This window comes from Argopecten irradians, chromosome 16 (genome assembly GCF_041381155.1).
Source record: "Argopecten irradians isolate NY chromosome 16, Ai_NY, whole genome shotgun sequence".
NCBI lineage: Eukaryota > Metazoa > Mollusca > Bivalvia > Pectinida > Pectinidae > Argopecten > Argopecten irradians.
This window is the reverse complement of record NC_091149.1, coordinates 1,450,420-1,470,694: the sequence shown is the minus strand read 5'-3', so window position 1 is coordinate 1,470,694 and position 20,275 is coordinate 1,450,420. Positions and strand designations below refer to the sequence as shown.

Genomic DNA, 20,275 nt, shown 5'->3' with positions numbered 1-20,275 from the left:
ATAAAATCCGGATCATCTATTACAATTACCCAAAATGGCGGCCATTACGATTGCAAAGTTTGTGACATCCATCAAATACAGATAGGCCTATTTAACATTAAAAACGTAAGTAAATCATTCACAGTTGTAAGCAGTATTTGTTTTGTTGTAATGCTCACTAGCTGTAGTCATAAAATTTATTGAAAGGCCAGCTGATTGTTTTCTAGGCGGCCGATCGACTGCTTGACTTCAGTTTACGTAATACACAGACGTGAGTGAAAGTGACACCACAAGCCAAGGTGGAAATAGCCCAAGGCTGCTAATTAGGGCCACTTGGGTGTTTGTCAGGGGGTCAGGGAGTTGTTACTCTCGTACTAAAATTAACCTAGCATGTACACAAATCTGTTACCAGACAAACGGAGGAAGTTCCTTTGATCACTACAGGCACAAATTGAATGGAATAACAGCATGCGCATGGCGATTGGTCGAGTCTGACTTCATAAGCCCCACCCCATAAACAGTTACACTGAGAGTCGATCGTGATCACCGAGATGTGATGGCGTAGTGATCATGACATGGCCTCTCACCATGCAGTTAATTACAGTCAAACCTCTATGATTCGAACTCTGATGAATAAACTTTTTGTCTGGTCCCGTATTTCTTCACTATATTACATTACTAACTAACCCATGTATGAATCGAAGTTTTATGAATCAAATTTCTCGATGTATCGAACTTTTTTCATGGACCATTTGTTATAGAATCATAGGTAACTGACACTTGATGATTCGAATGATCACGAACAGTGCTGTTTTGGTTCCTTTACCTCATGTATGGCTTCTGCTACATAACTAAATTTACAAATAAGACGTTAATTAAATGCTCATGTGTACAGAGAATTGGTTAACTGTCATCTCTCAGGTAAATCAACAAATGTGTACTTTTCCTACAAATTTTCTGCTTTATGTCGCTTATGTCAGATATGAATCGGTACTGAAACTGATTTTTATTGATTTCAACTCGGATAGTTCGGACACATGTTTTTTTTCTGAAGCTTATTTCCATAAAAATGCGTCGACCGATAAAAACAACTGTTGCATTCCCAGAATAAATTAACCGCTTCATTACTCGCACTCGTGTGTATAGATGCACAGGTAACTAGGCCATCCACATATAGAGGTAGTAATGCAGCCGTGCCTTTCGAAGTAATCTCGCGTCCACAATAATTATGAAACAACAGTTTTATAATGTTATCATATACCATTATATATTGTTATATTATTTTTGCTGACAACTTGTTGTTTTAAAAATCATTGTCTGCATCAAAGTCCAGTGCTCTTTTGAATTATTGCCGCCCAATAATACCTCTACCCTTATATAATGCTAGCTGAACCTTCAGTACAGATTGGCGCCCAATAATACCTCTACCCTTATATAATGCTAGCTGAACCTTCAGTACAGATTGGCGCCCAATAATACCTCTACCCTTATATAATGCTAGCTGAACCTTCAGTACAGATTGGCGCCTAATAATACCTCTTATATAATGCTAGCTGAACCTTCAGAACCTTCGCGCCAATAATACCGATTGCCTGCCAGTACAGATTGCGCCAATAATACCTCTACCCTTATATAATGCTAGCTGAACCTTCAGTACAGATTGGCGCCCAATAATACCTCTACCCTTATAAAATGCTAGCTGAACCTTCAGTACCGATTACATTGCCGCCCAATAATACCTCTACCCTTATATAATGCTAGCTGAACCTTCAGTACAGATTGCCGCCCAATAATACCTCTACCCTTATATAATGCTAGCTGAACCTTCAGTACCGATTGCCGCCCAATAATACCTCTACCCTTATCTAATGCTAGCTGAACCTTCAGTACAGATTGCCGCCCAATAATACCTCTACCCTTATATAATGCTAGCTGAACCTTCAGTACAGATTGCCGCCCAATAATACCTCTACCCTTATATAATGCTAGTTGAACCTTCAGTACAGATTGCCGCCCAATAATACCTCTACCCTTATATAATGCTAGCTGAACCTTCAGTACCGATTGCCGCCCAAAAATACCTCTACCCTTATATAATGCTAGCTGAACCTTCAGTACCGATTGCCGCCCAATAATACCTCTACCCTTATATAATGCTAGCTGAACCTTCAGTACAGATTGCCGCCCAATAATACCTCTACCCTTATATAATGCTAGCTGAACCTTCAGTACAGATTGCCGCCCAATAATACCTTTACCCTTTGATAATGCTAGCTGAACCTTCAGTACCGATTGCCGCCCAATAATACCTGTACCCTTATATAATGCTAGCTGAACCTTCAGTACCGATTGCCGCCCAATAATACCTCTACCCTTATATAGTGCTAGCTGAACCTTCAGTACAGATTGCCGCCCAATAATACCTCTACCCTTATATAATGCTAGCTGAACCTTCAGTACAGATTGGCGCCCAATAATACCTCTACCCTTATATAATGCTAGCTGAACCTTCAGTACAGATTGCCGCCCAATAATACCTCTACCCTTATATAGTGCTAGCTGAACCTTCAGTACCGATTGCCGCCCAATAATACCTCTACCCTTTTATAATGCTAGCTGAACCTTCAGTACAGATTGGCGCCCAATAATACCTCTACCCTTATATAATGCTAGCTGAACCTTCAGTACAGATTGCCGCCCAATAATACCTCTACCCTTATATAATGCTAGCTGAACCTTCAGTACCGATTGCCGCCCAATAATACCTCTACACTTATATAGTGCTAGCTGAACCTTCAGTACCGATTGCCGCCCAATAATACCTCTACCCTTATTTAATGCTAGCTGAACCTTCAGTACCGATTGCCGCCCAATAATACCTCTACCCTTTTATAATGCTAGCTGAACCTTCAGTACAGATTGGCGCCCAATAATACCTCTACCCTTTGATAATGCTAGCTGAACCTTCAGTACCGATTGCCGCCCAATAATACCTCTACCCTTATATAGTGCTAGCTGAACCTTCAGTAAAGATTGGCGCCCAATAATACCTCTACCCTTTGATAATGCTAGCTGAACCTTCAGTACCGATTGCCGCCCAATAATACCTCTACCCTTATATAATGCTAGCTGAACCTTCAGTACAGATTGGCGCCTAATAATACCTCTACCCTTATATAATGCTATTATATAATGCTAGCTGAACCTTCAGTACAGATTGGCGCCCAATAATACCTCTACCCTTATATAATGCTAGCTGAACCTTCAGTACAGATTGGCGCCCAATAATACCTCTACCCTTATATAATGCTAGCTGAACCTTCAGTACCGATTGCCGCCCAATAATACCTCTACCCTTATATAATGCTAGCTGAACCTTCAGTACCGATTGCCGCCCAATAATACCTCTACCCTTATATAATGCTAGCTGAACCTTCAGTACCGATTGCCGCCCAATAATACCTCTACCCTTATATAATGCTAGCTGAACCTTCAGTACAGATTGGCGCCTAATAATACCTCTACCCTTATATATAATGCTAGCTGAACCTTCAGTACAGATTGGCGCCCAATAATACCTCTACCCTTATATATGCTAGCTGAACCTTCAGTACAGATTGGCGCCCAATAATACCTCTACCCTTATATAATGCTAGCTGAACCTTCAGTACCGATTGCCGCCCAATAATACCTCTACCCTTATATAATGCTAGCTGAACCTTCAGTACCGATTGCCGCCCAATAATACCTCTACCCTTATATAATGCTAGCTGAACCTTCAGTACCGATTGCCGCCCAATAATACCTCTACCCTTATATAATGCTAGCTGAACCTTCAGTACCGATTGCCGCCCAATAATACCTCTACCCTTATATAATGCTAGCTGAACCTTCAGTACCGGATTGCCGCCCAATAATACCTCTACCCTTATATAATGCTAGCTGAACCTTCAGTACCGATTGCCGCCCAATAATACCTCTACCCTTATATAATGCTAGCTGAACCTTCAGTACCGATTGCCGCCCAATAATACCTCTACCCTTATATAATGCTAGCTGAACCTTCAGTACCGATTGCCGCCCAATAATACCTCTACCCTTATATAATGCTAGCTGAACCTTCAGTACCGATTGCCGCCCAATAATACCTCTACCCTTATATAATGCTAGCTGAACCTTCAGTACCGATTGCCGCCCAATAATACCTCTACCCTTATATAATGCTAGCTGAACCTTCAGTACCGATTGCCGCCCAATAATACCTCTACCCTTATATAATGCTAGCTGAACCTTCAGTACCGATTGCCGCCCAATAATACCTCTACCCTTATATAATGCTAGCTGAACCTTCAGTACCGATTGCCGCCCAATAATACCTCTACCCTTATATAATGCTAGCTGAACCTTCAGTACCGATTGCCGCCCAATAATACCTCTACCCTTATATAATGCTAGCTGAACCTTCAGTACCGATTGCCGCCCAATAATACCTCTACCCTTATATAATGCTAGCTGAACCTTCAGTACCGATTGCCGCCCAATAATACCTCTACCCTTATATAATGCTAGCTGAACCTTCAGTACCGATTGCCGCCCAATAATACCTCTACCCTTATATAATGCTAGCTGAACCTTCAGTACCGATTGCCGCCCAATAATACCTCTACCCTTATATAATGCTAGCTGAACCTTCAGTACAGATTGGCGCCCAATAATACCTCTACCCTTATATAATGCTAGCTGAACCTTCAGTACAGATTGGCGCCCAATAATACCTCTACCCTTATATAATGCTAGCTGAACCTTCAGTACAGATTGGCGCCCAATAATACCTCTACCCTTATATAATGCTAAACGTTGTGAAATTTAATTATCTTTACATTGGTGTTTCATTTGACTCGATAAGACAAGTATTTGTTGAGAAAAACGGTTTTTATTCCCGGTTCATAGGCATCTCGGGTGGTGTTTATTAGTGTAAAGAGACAGTGACGAATCCTTCTCACTTACAAAACCTTGTTAAGATTAACAGTGATTTCAATAATATAGCAAATTAAGGTTTGAATTAAAGGAAAGTTTATTGTTCCTCTGGTAACAAAGGTCTCCTGAGGATTCTGGTTCTGTGACTTGCAGTATTTTTGGCATAGAAAAGGTGTTCTACATATTTATCTCCACCTCTCTAAGTTAACTTTCAATATTTACCAACTTTTGTAAATTTCATATTCACAAAATTATTAAGCAATTGAGTTTGAATATTGATTAAAAGCTCAGTGTCTCAGAACTGTTCCAATCTACTCCAATCTGTACGGATGGTTGATGTTGGCCACACGATACAATTCAGAACTGTTCTGATCTACTCCGATCTGTACTGGTATTGCCGATATTGGCCACACGAGACGACTCGGGAGGTTCCGATCTATTCCGATCTGTACGGGTATATGGTTGATGTTGGCCACACGATACCACTCGGGAGGTTCCGATTTGTTCCAATCTGTACGGGTATGGTTGATGTTGGCCACACGAGACGACTCAGAACTGTTCCGATCTACTCCGATCTGTACGGGTATTGCCGATGTTGGCCACACGAGACGACTCCGGAGGTTCCGATCTATTCCAATCTGTATGGGTATGGTTGATGTTGGCCACACGAGACGACTCAGAACTGTTCCGATCTACTCCGATCTGTTCGGGTATGGTTGATGTTGGTCACACGATACAACTCGGGCTGTTCCGATCTATTCCGATCTGTACGGGTATGGTTGATGTTGGCCACACGATACGACTTGGGCGGTTCCGATTTATACGGGTATCGCCGATGTCGGTCAATTGATGCAACTCGGTTTTCCGATGTTTCCCAAAAGCTTGAAACATGGCGTTGACTGTGGCAGTTCTTTCAAAACGTGTGATATTTCATGCGACATTTACCACTATCATGTCAATAGTAAATTGGTGCTTTTATGGATCTGAACCATCATATACAAGAGGCCCATGGGCCTTAACGGTCATCTGACTCATGGCACAAAACAACAAAGTCATAGTATAAAGTAGTGGTTAACAATTAATATAAACAATACATGGAACTCCTTATTTGAATATGTAAGTTTTTGAAATAGGCAAATGTCATTTGTTGAACAAACTTCTTAGCCCTTCATCCATATATGGTTGTAACCCATTCAAGGATTAATATAAGGAGTCAGATTTTAAAGCCAAATTTCAGCAAAGCTCCCATTTTGGACCTCCGCCGTACTATCCCCATGGGTCTTAGCTCGGTCCTTTATAAAATATGATTGTCTTCACCTAAAGTTGCCCCTTCTGAATCAATTAAAACCCCTATAGACCAATTTTCATTGAGATCGGAGACTGAACCCGAACACAGGAAGTGGGCCAGCGGCCATCTTGGAATACCAAAATATTTACGAAAATGTTTGCATGTTGTTGGGCATCAATTAAAACCCCTATAGACCAATTTTCATTGAGGTCGGAGACTGAAACCTTAAAACAGGAAGTGGGCCAGTGGCCATCTTTGAATACCAAAATCTTTACAAAAATGTTCGCATGTTGTTCGGCATCAATTAAAACCCCTATAGACCAATTTTCATTGAGATCGGAGACCTAAACCTTAAAACAGGAAGTGGGCCAGCTAAAATTAAGAAAATTTGCCCTTTTGGGGCCCACCCCTCAGCCCTTAGGGGTCGGACCAACCTCATTTATATAAAATATGATTGTCTTTCCCCAATGATGTTTCACACCAAATATGGATGAAATTCATCCAAGGATGAAGGAGGAGTTAAGGATTTTAAAGCTAAAATTAAGAAAATTTGCCCTTTTGGGGCCACACCCCTCAGCCCCTAGGGGTCGGACCAGGCTCATTTATTAAAAATATGATTGTCCTTTCCCAATAATGTTTCACACCAAATATGGATGAAATCCATCCAAGGATGAAGGAGGAGTAGGATTTTAAAGCTTAGATTAAGAAAATTAACCCTTTTGGGGCCCCACCTCTCAGCCCCTAGGGGTCGGACCTATGTCATATATATAAAATATGATTGTCCTTCCCCAATGATGTTTCACGCCAAACATGGATGAAATCCATCCAAGGATGAAGGAGGAGTAGGATTTTAAAACTAAAATAAGAAAATTTCCCCTTTTGGAGCCACACCCCTCAGCCCCTAGGGGTCAGACCAGGCTCATTTAAATAAAATATGATTGTCCTTCCCCAATGATGTTTCACACTTAATATGGATGAAATCCATCCAAGGATGAAGGAGGAGTAGGATTTTAAAGCTTAGATTATGAAAATTTGCCCTTTTGGGGCCCCACCTCTCAGCCCCTAGGGGTCAGACCTATGTCATATATATATAAAATATGATTGTCCTTCCCCAATGATGTTTCACACTAAATATGGATGAAATCCATTCAAGGATTAAGGAGGAGTAGGATTTTAAAGCTAAAATTAAGACAATTTGCCCTTTTGGGGCCCCGCACCTCTGACCCTAGGGGTCGGACCACCCTCATTTATATAAAATATGATTGCCCTTCCCAAATGATGTTTCACCTCAAATATGGATGAAATCAACCCAAGGATGAAGGAGGAGTAGGATTTAAAGCGTAATGTAAGAAAATTTGCCCTTTTGGGGCCCCACCCCTCAGCCCCTAGGGGTCAGACCAGGCTCATTTATATAAAATATGATTGTCCTTCCCTAATGATATTTAACACCAAATATGGATGAAATCCATCCAAGGATGAAGAAGGAGTAGGATTTTAAAGCTTAGATTAAGAAAATTTGCCCTTTTGGGGCCCCACCTCTCAGCCCCTAGGGGTCAGACCTATGTCATATATATAAAAAATGATTGTCCTTTCCCAATGATATTTCACACTAAATATGGATGAAATCCATTCAAGGATTAAGGAGGAGTAGGATTTTAAAGCTAAAATTAAGAAAATTTGCCCATTCGGGGCCCCGCCCCTCTGACCCTAGGGGTCGGACCACTCTCATTTATATAAAATATGATTGCCCTTCCCAAATGATGTTTCACACCGAATATGGATGAAATCAACCCAAGGATGAAGGAGGAGTAGAATTTAAAGCGTAATAAAAGAAAATTTGCCCTTTTGGGGCCCCACCCCTCAGCCCCTAGGGGTCGGACCAGGCTCATTTATATAAAATATGAATGTCCTTCCCCAATGATGTTATTTTACTACTAAAACTACACTAAAACTTCAAACCAGATAGTTTTTTTTACCACTAAAAAACCTATAGTTTTTACTAAAATTATATAGTAATATGGACATTAACACAGTATAAAGTTGAACCTTTTTATTTCACCAAAATCTATTTTTACATATGCACTTTCACCCTCAGGATGAAATGTCAGATAAAGAATCTGACAACAAAACTTCAAAAGATGAAAGTCTTTTTTACCACTAAACATTAAGGTTCAACAGATAAAGTACATTTTACTAATAAAAACTCATAGGAACCTTCAGTTTTCCCCTGCCGGTCAACAGATACGACTGCCTATTTTAAAATGCTAACAGATGAAGCCTATTTTAAGATGACAGTCATGGAGTGAACCATACAGATAAAGTCTATTTTACCACTAAAACTGACAAGATAAAGTCTTTTTACAGATGCTTCACACTTTTTAATATGGATGTAAATCAACATCAACCCTTAAGGATGAAGGATTTTGGGAGTAGGATTTTAATATTCTAAGCTTAGATTATGAAAATTAATAAAAGCCCTTTAATGGGGCCCCACCTCTCAGCCCCTAGGGGTCAGACCTATGTCATATATATATAAAAAATGATTGTCCTTCCCCAATGATGTTTCACACATAAATATGGATGAAATCCATTCAAGGATTAAGGAGGAGTAGGATTTTCAAAGCTAAAATTTAAGAAAAATTTGCCCTTTCGGGGCCCCGCCCCTCTGACCCTAGGGGTCGGACCACACTCTCATTTATATAAAATATGATTGCCCTTCCAATGATGTTTTTCACACCGAATATGGATGAAATCAACCCAAGGATGAAGGAGGAGTAGAATTTAAAGCGTAATAAAAGAAAATTTGCCCTTTTGGGGCCCCACCCCTCAGCCCCTAGGGGTCGGGACCAGGCTCATTTATATAAAATATGAATGTCCTTCCCCAATGATGTTTCAAACCAAATATGGATGAAATCCATCAAAGGATGAAGGAGGAGTAGGCTTTTGTATAAATAGTCTTACGCACGACGCACGGCGCACGGGCTGACGGCGCACGACGACGGACAAAACACGAATGACAATAGGTCATCCTGACCATTCGGTCAGATGACCTAAATAAGCATCCATATTCTCACAATGTATGTTTTGTTAGAGTTTGTGATGATGAAAAATTACAAGAAATATAACTTTAAAAACCTTCATGCAATATTAGAGGCATATTTTGGAGATTTTAAGACAACTAAGAAGTGTACGAACTTAAAATGACAGAAAGCTAAGCTTCACTATGTACAAGCTTCCTAAGCAGCTGAAAATTTGGTAAAATTGTCTTTTTTATCACTTCAACAGATAAAGTCTATTTTACCACGAAAACTTCAACAGATAAAGTCTCATTTTATCCACTAAACTAAAACTTCAACAGATAAAGTCTATTTTCACTACTAAAACTTCAACAGATAAAGTCTTTTTTAACCACTAAAACTTCAAAAGATAGTCTTTTTTACCACTTAAACTTCAACTGATAAAGTCTATTTTACTACTAAAACTTCAAAAGATAGTCTTTTTTTACCACTAAAACTTCAACTGATAAAGTCTATTTTACTACTAAAACTTCAACAGATAAAGTCTATTTTACCACTAAAATTTCAACAGATAAGGTCTATTTTCACCACTAAAACTTCAACGAAAAACTTCAACAGATAAAGTCTATTTTACTACCAAAACTTCAACAGATAAAGTCTATTTTACCACTTAAACTTCAACAGTCTATTTTATCGCTAATACTTTAACAGATAAAGCCTATTTTACCAAAAAACTTCAACAGATAAAGTCTATTTTACCACTAAAACCTCACAAGATAAAGTCTTTTTTACTCACTAATACTTCAACAGAATAAAGTCTATCTTACCACTAAAATTTCAACAAATTAAAAGCCTATTTTACCACTAAAACTTCAATAGATAAAGTCTATTTCAGTGGCATAGGAAGATGAAACGTAATGGGGGGCAAAGGTTTTCAATATTTCGTAACCCCCCCCCCCCCTCGCGCGTCCCGCACCCACAGGAGATAATCGATATGGCCCATGGGCCTCTTGTTTCATATATTATTACATATAATCCTTGTACACATCTATATACAGTGGCGTCGCTAACATGAAATTAATGAATAAGCAAATTAGCGTGCGAGTTTTGGAGATCCGGGGTATCCCCTGGAAAAATATTACGATTTAGAATGTCATAGATGAGTTTTACAATGCATTTTGTTTAATAAACACTAGTGTTTTGTAAAGTCTATTTAACCACTAATACTCAACAGATAACGCCTATTTTACCACTAATACTTCAAATAAGTCGTACCAACATGCATCTTTTAGTTAAGAAAAGGGAAGTTCTTACCATTTCCACAACTGTCCACCACTATGGAAGGGAGACAACTCAATTTCAAAAGGTATTAAAACTGACAAATATATCAGACAAAATAAAACCGACATATATATCAGACAAAATAAAACTGACATATATATCAGACAAAATAAAACTGACATATATATCAGACAAAATAAAACTGACATATATATCAGACAAAATAAAACCGACATATATATCAGACAAAATAAAACCGACATATATATCAGACAAAATAAAACCGACATATATCAGACAAAATAAAACTGACATATATATCAGACAAAATAAAACTGACATATATATCAGACAAAATAAAACTGACATATATATCAGACAAAATAAAACTGACATATATATCAGACAAAAAAAAACTATAAAAATATACAACTTTGTTTTCCTAACATGAATGTTCTCAACATCTTCTAAAATTAACTCAATTTCTGACTATGTGTTCTACCAGCGCTTACGTTCTGAATCATTACTTAAAACAAAACTAACTAAATGAACTAAAAGTTTTCTAATTTCAAACCTTTTCAATATGTAGTGATGATAGCATCAAAATAACCAATTTTCTTACCAGGTGGTTCTTGTGGCCAAGGTGAGTTAACCCATTCTTGAAGGAAGTATGTAAATCGGACAGCTACAGTAACCTTAGGCCTTGGAGTTATCTGAGTAGCCTGTGAAAATATAAAACAAACTAAAGATATTGATTTGTACAGTAGCTCATAGAGAAAGAACCACATAGACATGGAGGATTTTACAATGAGTGATTATGTGATATGGAAATTAAACAAGTTCAATAATTTGATATGCCACAAGTCTTTAAGCAAGTGGCATATCAAATTTGTTAACAAATTTGATAAATTTCATATCATATAGTCATGAGTGTAAGATTCTGTTTATCAAATACCGGTAACTTATTAATAGAAATATACAGTTAAACCCCTCTAACTCGAACCCGGATTCCTCGAATACCCCACATTCATCATACTGTTGGTACGGTCCCGACCATGTCGCTATACAATCTATGTAACAAAACCCCGTATACACAACCTAATGATACGCTAAACAGACATCATTTCTTATGTCCGTAAATATGCTGGTTTGTAACCTTAATTTGAGTATGTATTTTGCAAATGTGTCAAATGATTTGTGATAATTAAATAATAGAAAATATACTCCTTGTTGACAAATATGGATTGTACATTGACCTATATGACGATAGCTTACTCTGCTGTGAATGACATTTTCTTTAGCCCTTTCTGGTAAGCATTTTCAAACGCTAAATTTATGTTATACATACTTTTTTCAATTGATATGCTATCAATAAAATACTTGAATAAAGAAATCCAAAATGCTGAAAGATAGGGTAATAAAAATGTCAATGCCATGCATTGTTTGTCATAGTTTGAGACCGGACATTTTGACTGTCGATCGTGATCAACCTCAGATGAGTCGAATAACTTGTATTCCTCGAACTATTGACCTGGTCCCCTGCTGTTCAAGTTATAGGGATTTTACTGTTAACTGAAACAGTTATACCAACTATGTACTTAGATTATATACTTTATAACTTACAAGTTTAGCTTTAAACACATCCAGTAGGCCAGCTAAAGGGTTATACTAACAATGTATTTTATAACTTACAAGTTTAGCTTTAAACACATCCAGTAGGCCTGCTATATGCAGGGCTGCGGAAAAATTTTGAAATGTACTCGTCCGTCGGACAAGTGCTTCATCACAATCTACTCGTCCGAATGATATTTTTTACTTGTCCGCAATATTTGTCAGATAAATAAGTAGATGTGACTGTATATATTAGCCTACAGCGGTTTTAGATATATCCATTTGATTGTTAGAACTGTATTGATGCCGATTCGGGATAACATGACTAACAGACAGTTTTACAAGAAGACCGACAAAACATTTATTTCCCAAACAATTTTGTATGCAAGTGTTATAAAAAAGATATCTTTTTAAAGGGTCGATATTTTAACTTACTTTCCAATGTAGTAGGTATATATTATTTTTAACTCCATTAGCTTACTGGTAAGATTTTTTTGAGGCGAATGTCGCTAAAAACTGAAGCAAATTTCGCTGTGACATCTTGTTTTTCGATACACCTCTAGACTCTTGATTACGATATCAATAGACCTCGGATTTATTCATGTTACAATGCTGTACATGCGCATGCGCATTGAAAACGAAAGTCGGGAATTCCTAGAATGATGCAGAAAACGAAAGCTTATCATTGCTTCGTCGTATTTTTTAAGAAACCGTTACGAATGTCAGACCCTATATAAATTTACCGAGAAACGATATAATTAATAAGGTGTAGGTCATATAGTCTTGTCAGAATTTTTCACTCGTCCGACGGACAAGCGTGATGTCAACATTCACTCGTCCGATGGCCAAATCCACTCGTCTAGACGAGCGGACGAGTACTTTTCCCCAGCCCTGTATATGGTTATACTAACAATGTATTTTATAACTTACAAGTTTAGCTTTAAACACATCCAGTAGGCCTGCTAAATGGTTATACTAACAATGTATTTCATACTTTATAACTTACAAGTCTAGCTTTAAACACATCCAGTAGGCCTGCTAAATGGTTATACTAACAATGTATTTCATACTTTATAACTTACAAGTCTAGCTTTAAACACATCCAGTAGGCCTGCTAAATGGTTATACTAACAATGTATTTCATACTTTATAACTTACAAGTTTAGCTTTAAACAATTCCAGTAGGCCAGCTAAAGGGTTATACTAACAATGTATTTTATACTTTATAACTTACAAGTTTAGCTTTAAACAATTCCAGTAGGCCTGCTAAATGGTTATACTAACAATGTATTTCATACTTTATAACTTACAAGTCTAGCTTTAAACACATCCAGTAGGCCTGCTAAATGGTTATACTAACAATGTATTTCATACTTTATAACTTACAAGTCTAGCTTTAAACACATCCAGTAGGCCAGCTAAATGGTTATACTAACAATGTATTTCATACTTTATAACTTACAAGTCTAGCTTTAAACACATCCAGTAGGCCAGCTATATGGTTATACTAACAATGTATTTTATACTTTGTAAATTACAAGTTTAGCTTTAAACAATTCCAGTAGGCCAGCTAAATGGTTATACTAAACAATGTATTTTATACTTTATAACTTACAAGTTTAGCTTTAAACACATTCCAGTAGGCCAGCTATATGGTTATACTAACAATGTATTTTATACTTTGTAAATTACAAGTTTAGCTTTAAACAATTCCAGTAGGCCAGCTATATGGTTATACTAACAATGTATTTTATACTTTATAACTTACAAGTCTAGCTTTAAACACATCCAGTAGGCCTGCTAAATGGTTATACTAACAATGTATTTCATACTTTATAACTTACAAGTCTAGCTTTAAACACATCCAGTAGGCCTGCTAAATGGTTATACTAACAATGTATTTCATACTTTATAACTTACAAGTCTAGCTTTAAACACATCCAGTAGGCCAGCTAAATGGTTATACTAACAATGTATTTCATATTTTATAACTTACAAGTTTAGCTTTAAACACATCCAGTAGGCCAGCTAAATGGTTATACTAACAATGTATTTTATAAATTATAAATTACAAGTTTAGCTTTAAACACACCCAGTAGGCCAGCTAAAGGGTTATACTAACAATGTATTTTATACTTTATAACTTACAAGTTTAGCTTTAAACACATCCAGTAGGCCAGCTAAAGGGTTATACTAACAATGTATTTTATACTTTATAACTTACAAGTTTAGCTTTAAACACATCCAGTAGGCCAGCTAAAGGGTTATACTAACAATGTATTTTATACTTTATAACTTACAAGTTTAGCTTTAAACAATTCCAGTAGACCAGCTTAATGGTTTATACTAACAATGTATTTTATAACTTACAAGTTTAGCTTTAAACACATCCAGTAGGCCAGCTAAATGGTTATACTAACAATGTATTTTATAACTTACAAGTTTAGCTTTAAACACATCCAGTAGGCCAGCTAAAGGGTTATACTAACAATGTATTTTATAACTTACAAGTTTAGCTTTAAACACATCCAGTAGGCCAGCTAAATGGTTATACTAACAATGTATTTCATACTTTATAACTTACAAGTCTAGCTTTAAACACATCCAGTAGGCCTGCTAAATGGTTATACTAACAATGTATTTCATACTTTATAACTTACAAGTCTAGCTTTAAACACATCCAGTAGGCCAGCTATATGGTTATACTAACAATGTATTTTATACTTTATAACTTACAAGTCTAGCTTTAAACACATCCAGTAGGCCTGCTAAATGGTTATACTAACAATGTATTTCATACTTTATAACTTACAAGTTTAGCTTTAAACACATCCAGTAGGCCAGCTAAAGGGTTATACTAACAATGTATTTCATACTTTATAACTTACAAGTTTAGCTTTAAACACATCCAGTAGGCCAGCTAAAGGGTTATACTAACAATGTATTTTATACTTTATAACTTACAAGTTTAGCTTTAAACACATCCAGTAGGCCAGCTAAAGGGTTATACTAACAATGTATTTTATAACTTTATAACTTACAAGTTTAGCTTTAAACACATCCAGTAGCCCTGCTATATGGTTATACTAACAATGTATTTTATACTTTATAACTTACAAGTTTAGCTTTAAACACATCCAGTAGGCCAGCTAAAGGGTTATACTAACAATGTATTTTATACTTTATAACTTACAAGTTTAGCTTTAAACACATCCAGTAGGCCTGCTATATGGTTATACTAACAATGTATTTTATAACTTACAAGTTTAGCTTTAAACACATCCAGTAGGCCAGCTAAAGGGTTATACTAACAATGTATTTTATAACTTACAAGTTTAGCTTTAAACACATCCAGTAGGCCAGCTAAAGGGTTATACTAACAATGTATTTTACTTTATAACTTACAAGTTTAGCTTTAAACACATCCAGTAGGCCAGCTAAAGGGTTATACTAACAATGTATTATATATTTTATATCTTACCAGTTTAGCTTTAAAACAATTCCAGTAGGCCAGCTAAAGGGTTATACTAACAATGTATTTTATACTTTATAACTTACAAGTTTAGCTTTAAACACATCCAGTAGGCCAGCTAAATGGTTATACTAACAATGTATTTTATAACTTTATAACTTACAAGTTTAGCTTTAAACAATTCCAGTAGGCCAGCTAAAGGGTTATACTAACAATGTATTTTATACTTTATAACTTACAAGTTTAGCTTTAAACAATTCCAGTAGGCATGCTATAAGGTTATACTAAACAATGTATTTTTATACTTTGTAACTTACAAGTTTAGCTTTAAACAATTCCAGTAGACCAGCTTAATGGTTATACTAACAATGTATTTTATAACTTACAAGTTTAGCTTTAAACAATTCCAGTAGGCCTGCTAAATGGTTATACTAACAATGTATTTTATACTTTATAACTTACAAGTTTAGCTTTAAACAATTCCAGTAGGCCAGCTAAAGGGTTATACTAACAATGTATTTTATACTTTATAACTTACAAGTTTAGCTTTAAACACATCCAGTAGGCCAGCTAAAGGGTTATACTAACAATGTATTTTATACTTTATAACTTACAAGTTTAGCTTTAAACACATCCAGTAGGCCTGCTAAATGGTTATACTAACAATGTATTTTATAACTTACAAGTTTAGCTTTAAACACATCCAGTAGGCCAGCTAAATGGTTATACTAACAATGTATTTTATAACTTACAAGTTTAGCTTTAAACACATCCAGTAGGCCTGCTAAATGGTTATACTAACAATGTATTTTATACTTTATAACTTACAAGTCTAGCTTTAAACACATCCAGTAGCCCTGCTATATGGTTATACTAACAATGTATTATATACTTTATAATTTACAAGTTTAGCTTTAAACAATTCCAGTAGGCCAGCTAAATGGTTATACTAACAATGTATTTTATACTTTATAACTTACAAGTTTAGCTTTAAACACATCCAGTAGGCCAGCTAAATGGTTATACTAACAATGTATTTTATACTTTATAATTTACAAGTTTAGCTTTAAACACATCCAGTAGGCCTGCTATAAGGTTATACTAACAATGTATTTTATACTTTATAACTTACAAGTTTAGCTTTAAACACATCCAGTAGGCATGCTAAATGGTTATACTAACAATGTATTTCATACTTTATAACTTACAAGTCTAGCTTTAAACACATCCAGTAGGCCTGCTAAATGGTTATACTAACAATGTATTCTATACTTTATAACTTACAAGTCTAGCTTTAAACACATCCAGTAGGCCTGCTAAATGGTTATACTAACAATGTATTTTATACTTTATAACTTACAAGTCTAGCTTTAAACACATCCAGTAGGCCAGCTAAATGGTTATACTAACAATGTATTTTATACTTTATAATTTACAAGTTTAGCTTTAAACACATCCAGTAGGCATGCTATAAGGTTATACTAACAATGTATTATATACTTTATAACTTACAAGTCTAGCTTTAAACACATCCAGTAGGCCAGCTAAATGGTTATACTAACAATGTATTTTATAACTTACAAGTTTAGCTTTAAACACATCCAGTAGGCCTGCTATATGGTTATACTAACAATGTATTTTATAACTTATAACTTACAAGTTTAGCTTTAAACACATCCAGTAGGCCTGCTAAATGGTTATACTAACAATGTATTTTATAATAACTTACAAGTTTAGCTTTAAACACATCCAGTAGGCCAGCTAAATGGTTATACTAACAATGTATTTTATAACTTACAAGTTTAGCTTTAAACACATCCAGTAGGCCTGCTAAATGGTTATACTAACAATGTATTTCATACTTTATAACTTACAAGTTTAGCTTTAAACACATCCAGTAGGCCTGCTAAATGGTTATACTAACAATGTATTTTATACTTTATAACTTACAAGTTTAGCTTTAAACAATTCCAGTAGGCCAGCTAAAGGGTTATACTAACAATGTATTTTATACTTTATAACTTACAAGTTTAGCTTTAAACAATTCCAGTAGGCCAGCTAAAGGGTTATACTAACAATGTATTTTATACTTTATAACTTACAAGTTTAGCTTTAAACACATCCAGTAGGCCTGCTATATGGTTATACTAACAATGTATTTTATACTTTGTAACTTACAAGTTTAGCTTTAAACACATCCAGTAGGCCTGCTAAATGGTTATATACTAACAATGTATTTTATAACTTACAAGTTTAGCTTTAAACACATCCAGTAGGCCAGCTAAAGGGTTATACTAACAATGTATTTTATACTTTATAACTTACAAGTTTAGCTTTAAACACATCCAGTAGCCCTGCTATATGGTTATACTAACAATGTATTTTATACTTTATAACTTACAAGTTTAGCTTTAAACACATCCAGTAGGCCAGCTAAAGGGTTATACTAACAATGTATTTTATACTTTATAACTTACAAGTTTAGCTTTAAACACATCCAGTAGGCCAGCTAAATGGTTATACTAACAATGTATTTTATAACTTACAAGTTTAGCTTTAAACACATCCAGTAGGCCAGCTAAAGGGTTATACTAACAATGTATTTTATACTTTATAACTTACAAGTTTAGCTTTAAACACATCCAGTAGGCCAGCTAAAGGGTTATACTAACAATGTATTTTATAACTTACAAGTTTAGCTTTAAACACATCCAGTAGGCCTGCTAAATGGTTATACTAACAATGTATTTTATACTTTATAACTTACAAGTTTAGCTTTAAACAATTCCAGTAGGCCAGCTAAAGGGTTATACTAACAATGTATTTTATACTTTATAACTTACAAGTTTAGCTTTAAACACATCCAGTAGGCCAGCTAAATGGTTATACTAACAATGTATTTTATACTTTATAACTTACAAGTTTAGCTTTAAACACATCCAGTAGGCCTGCTATATGGTTATACTAACAATGTATTTTATAACTTACAAGTTTAGCTTTAAACACATCCAGTAGGCCTGCTAAATGGTTATACTAACAATGTATTATATACTTTATAACTTACAAGTTTAGCTTTAAACACATCCAGTAGGCCAGCTAAATGGTTATACTAACAATGTATTATATACTTTATAACTTACAAGTTTAGCTTTAAACACATCCAGTAGGCCAGCTAAATGGTTATACTAACAATGTATTATATACTTTATAACTTACAAGTTTAGCTTTAAACACATCCAGTAGGCCAGCTAAATGGTTATACTAACAATGTATTTTATACTTTATAACTTACAAGTCTAGCTTTAAACAATTCCAGTAGGCATGCTATAAGGTTATACTAACAATGTATTTTATACTTTGTAACTTACAAGTTTAGCTTTAAACAATTCCAGTAGGCCAGCTAAAGGGTTATACTAACAATGTATTTTATACTTTATAACTTACAAGTTTAGCATTAAACACATCCAGTAGGCATGCTATAAGGTTATACTAACAATGTATTTTATACTTTGTAACTTACAAGTTTAGCTTTAAACACATCCAGTAGGCCTGCTAAATGGTTATACTAACAATGTATTATATATTTTATAACTTACAAGTTTAGCTTTAAACAATTCCAGTAGGCCAGCTAAAGGGTTATACTAACAATGTATTTTATACTTTATAACTTACAAGTTTAGCTTTAAACACATCCAGTAGCCCTGCTATATGGTTATACTAAAAATGTATTATATATATTTTATATCTTACCAGTTTAGCTTTAAACACATCCAGTAGGCCAGCTATATGGTTATACTAACAATGTATTTTATAACTTACAAGTTTAGCTTTAAACACATCCAGTAGCCCTGCTATATGGTTATACTAACAATGTATTTTATACTTTATAACTTACAAGTTTAGCTTTAAACACATCCAGTAGGCCAGCTAAATGGTTATACTAACAATGTATTTTTTATAACTTACAAGTTTAGCTTTAAACACATCCAGTAGGCCAGCTAAATGGTTATACTAACAATGTATTATATATTTTATAACTTACAAGTTTAGCTTTAAACAATTCCAGTAGGCCAGCTAAAGGGTTATACTAACAATGTATTTTATACTTTATAACTTACAAGTTTAGCTTTAAACACATCCAGTAGCCCTGCTATATGGTTATACTAAAAATGTATTATATATTTTATATCTTACCAGTTTAGCTTTAAACACATCCAGTAGGCCAGCTAAATGGTTATACTGTGGCGGTACTCTCTGGAAGTGAATCACGTCAAAGTTGATGGTGGTCCCAGACATCAGACAAATCCCTGAATACATCTGTCTCCAGAAATGCTGGATTTGTACAAACACAGGTACAGGACTGTAAAAATAAAGAATTGTATATCAATTTACTGTGACTAAAGTCTGTATATCAATTTACTGTGACTAAAGTTTGTATATCAATTTACTGTGACTATAAAGTATATCAATTTACTGTGACTAAAGTTTGTATATCAATTTACTGTGACTAAAGTTTGTATATCAATTTACTGTGACTAAAGTTTGCATATCAATTTACTGTGACTAAAGTTTGTATATCAATTTACTGTGACTAACATTTGTATATCAATTTACTGTGACTAACATTTGTATATCAATTTACTGTGACTA

The 20,275-nt window shown here is 35.3% G+C and overlaps 1 protein-coding gene across 1 annotated transcript in view; it reads right to left on the bottom strand.

The window, feature by feature from the left end:
* Positions 1-20,275, bottom strand: part of LOC138310812 (rab3 GTPase-activating protein catalytic subunit-like) — a 100,564-nt gene that overhangs the window by 35,937 nt on the left and 44,352 nt on the right. The window contains 3 exon segments of the mRNA XM_069252137.1: positions 10,576-10,596; positions 11,165-11,264; positions 19,820-19,985. Of these exon segments, the coding sequence (XP_069108238.1) occupies positions 10,576-10,596; positions 11,165-11,264; positions 19,820-19,985 (287 nt within the window).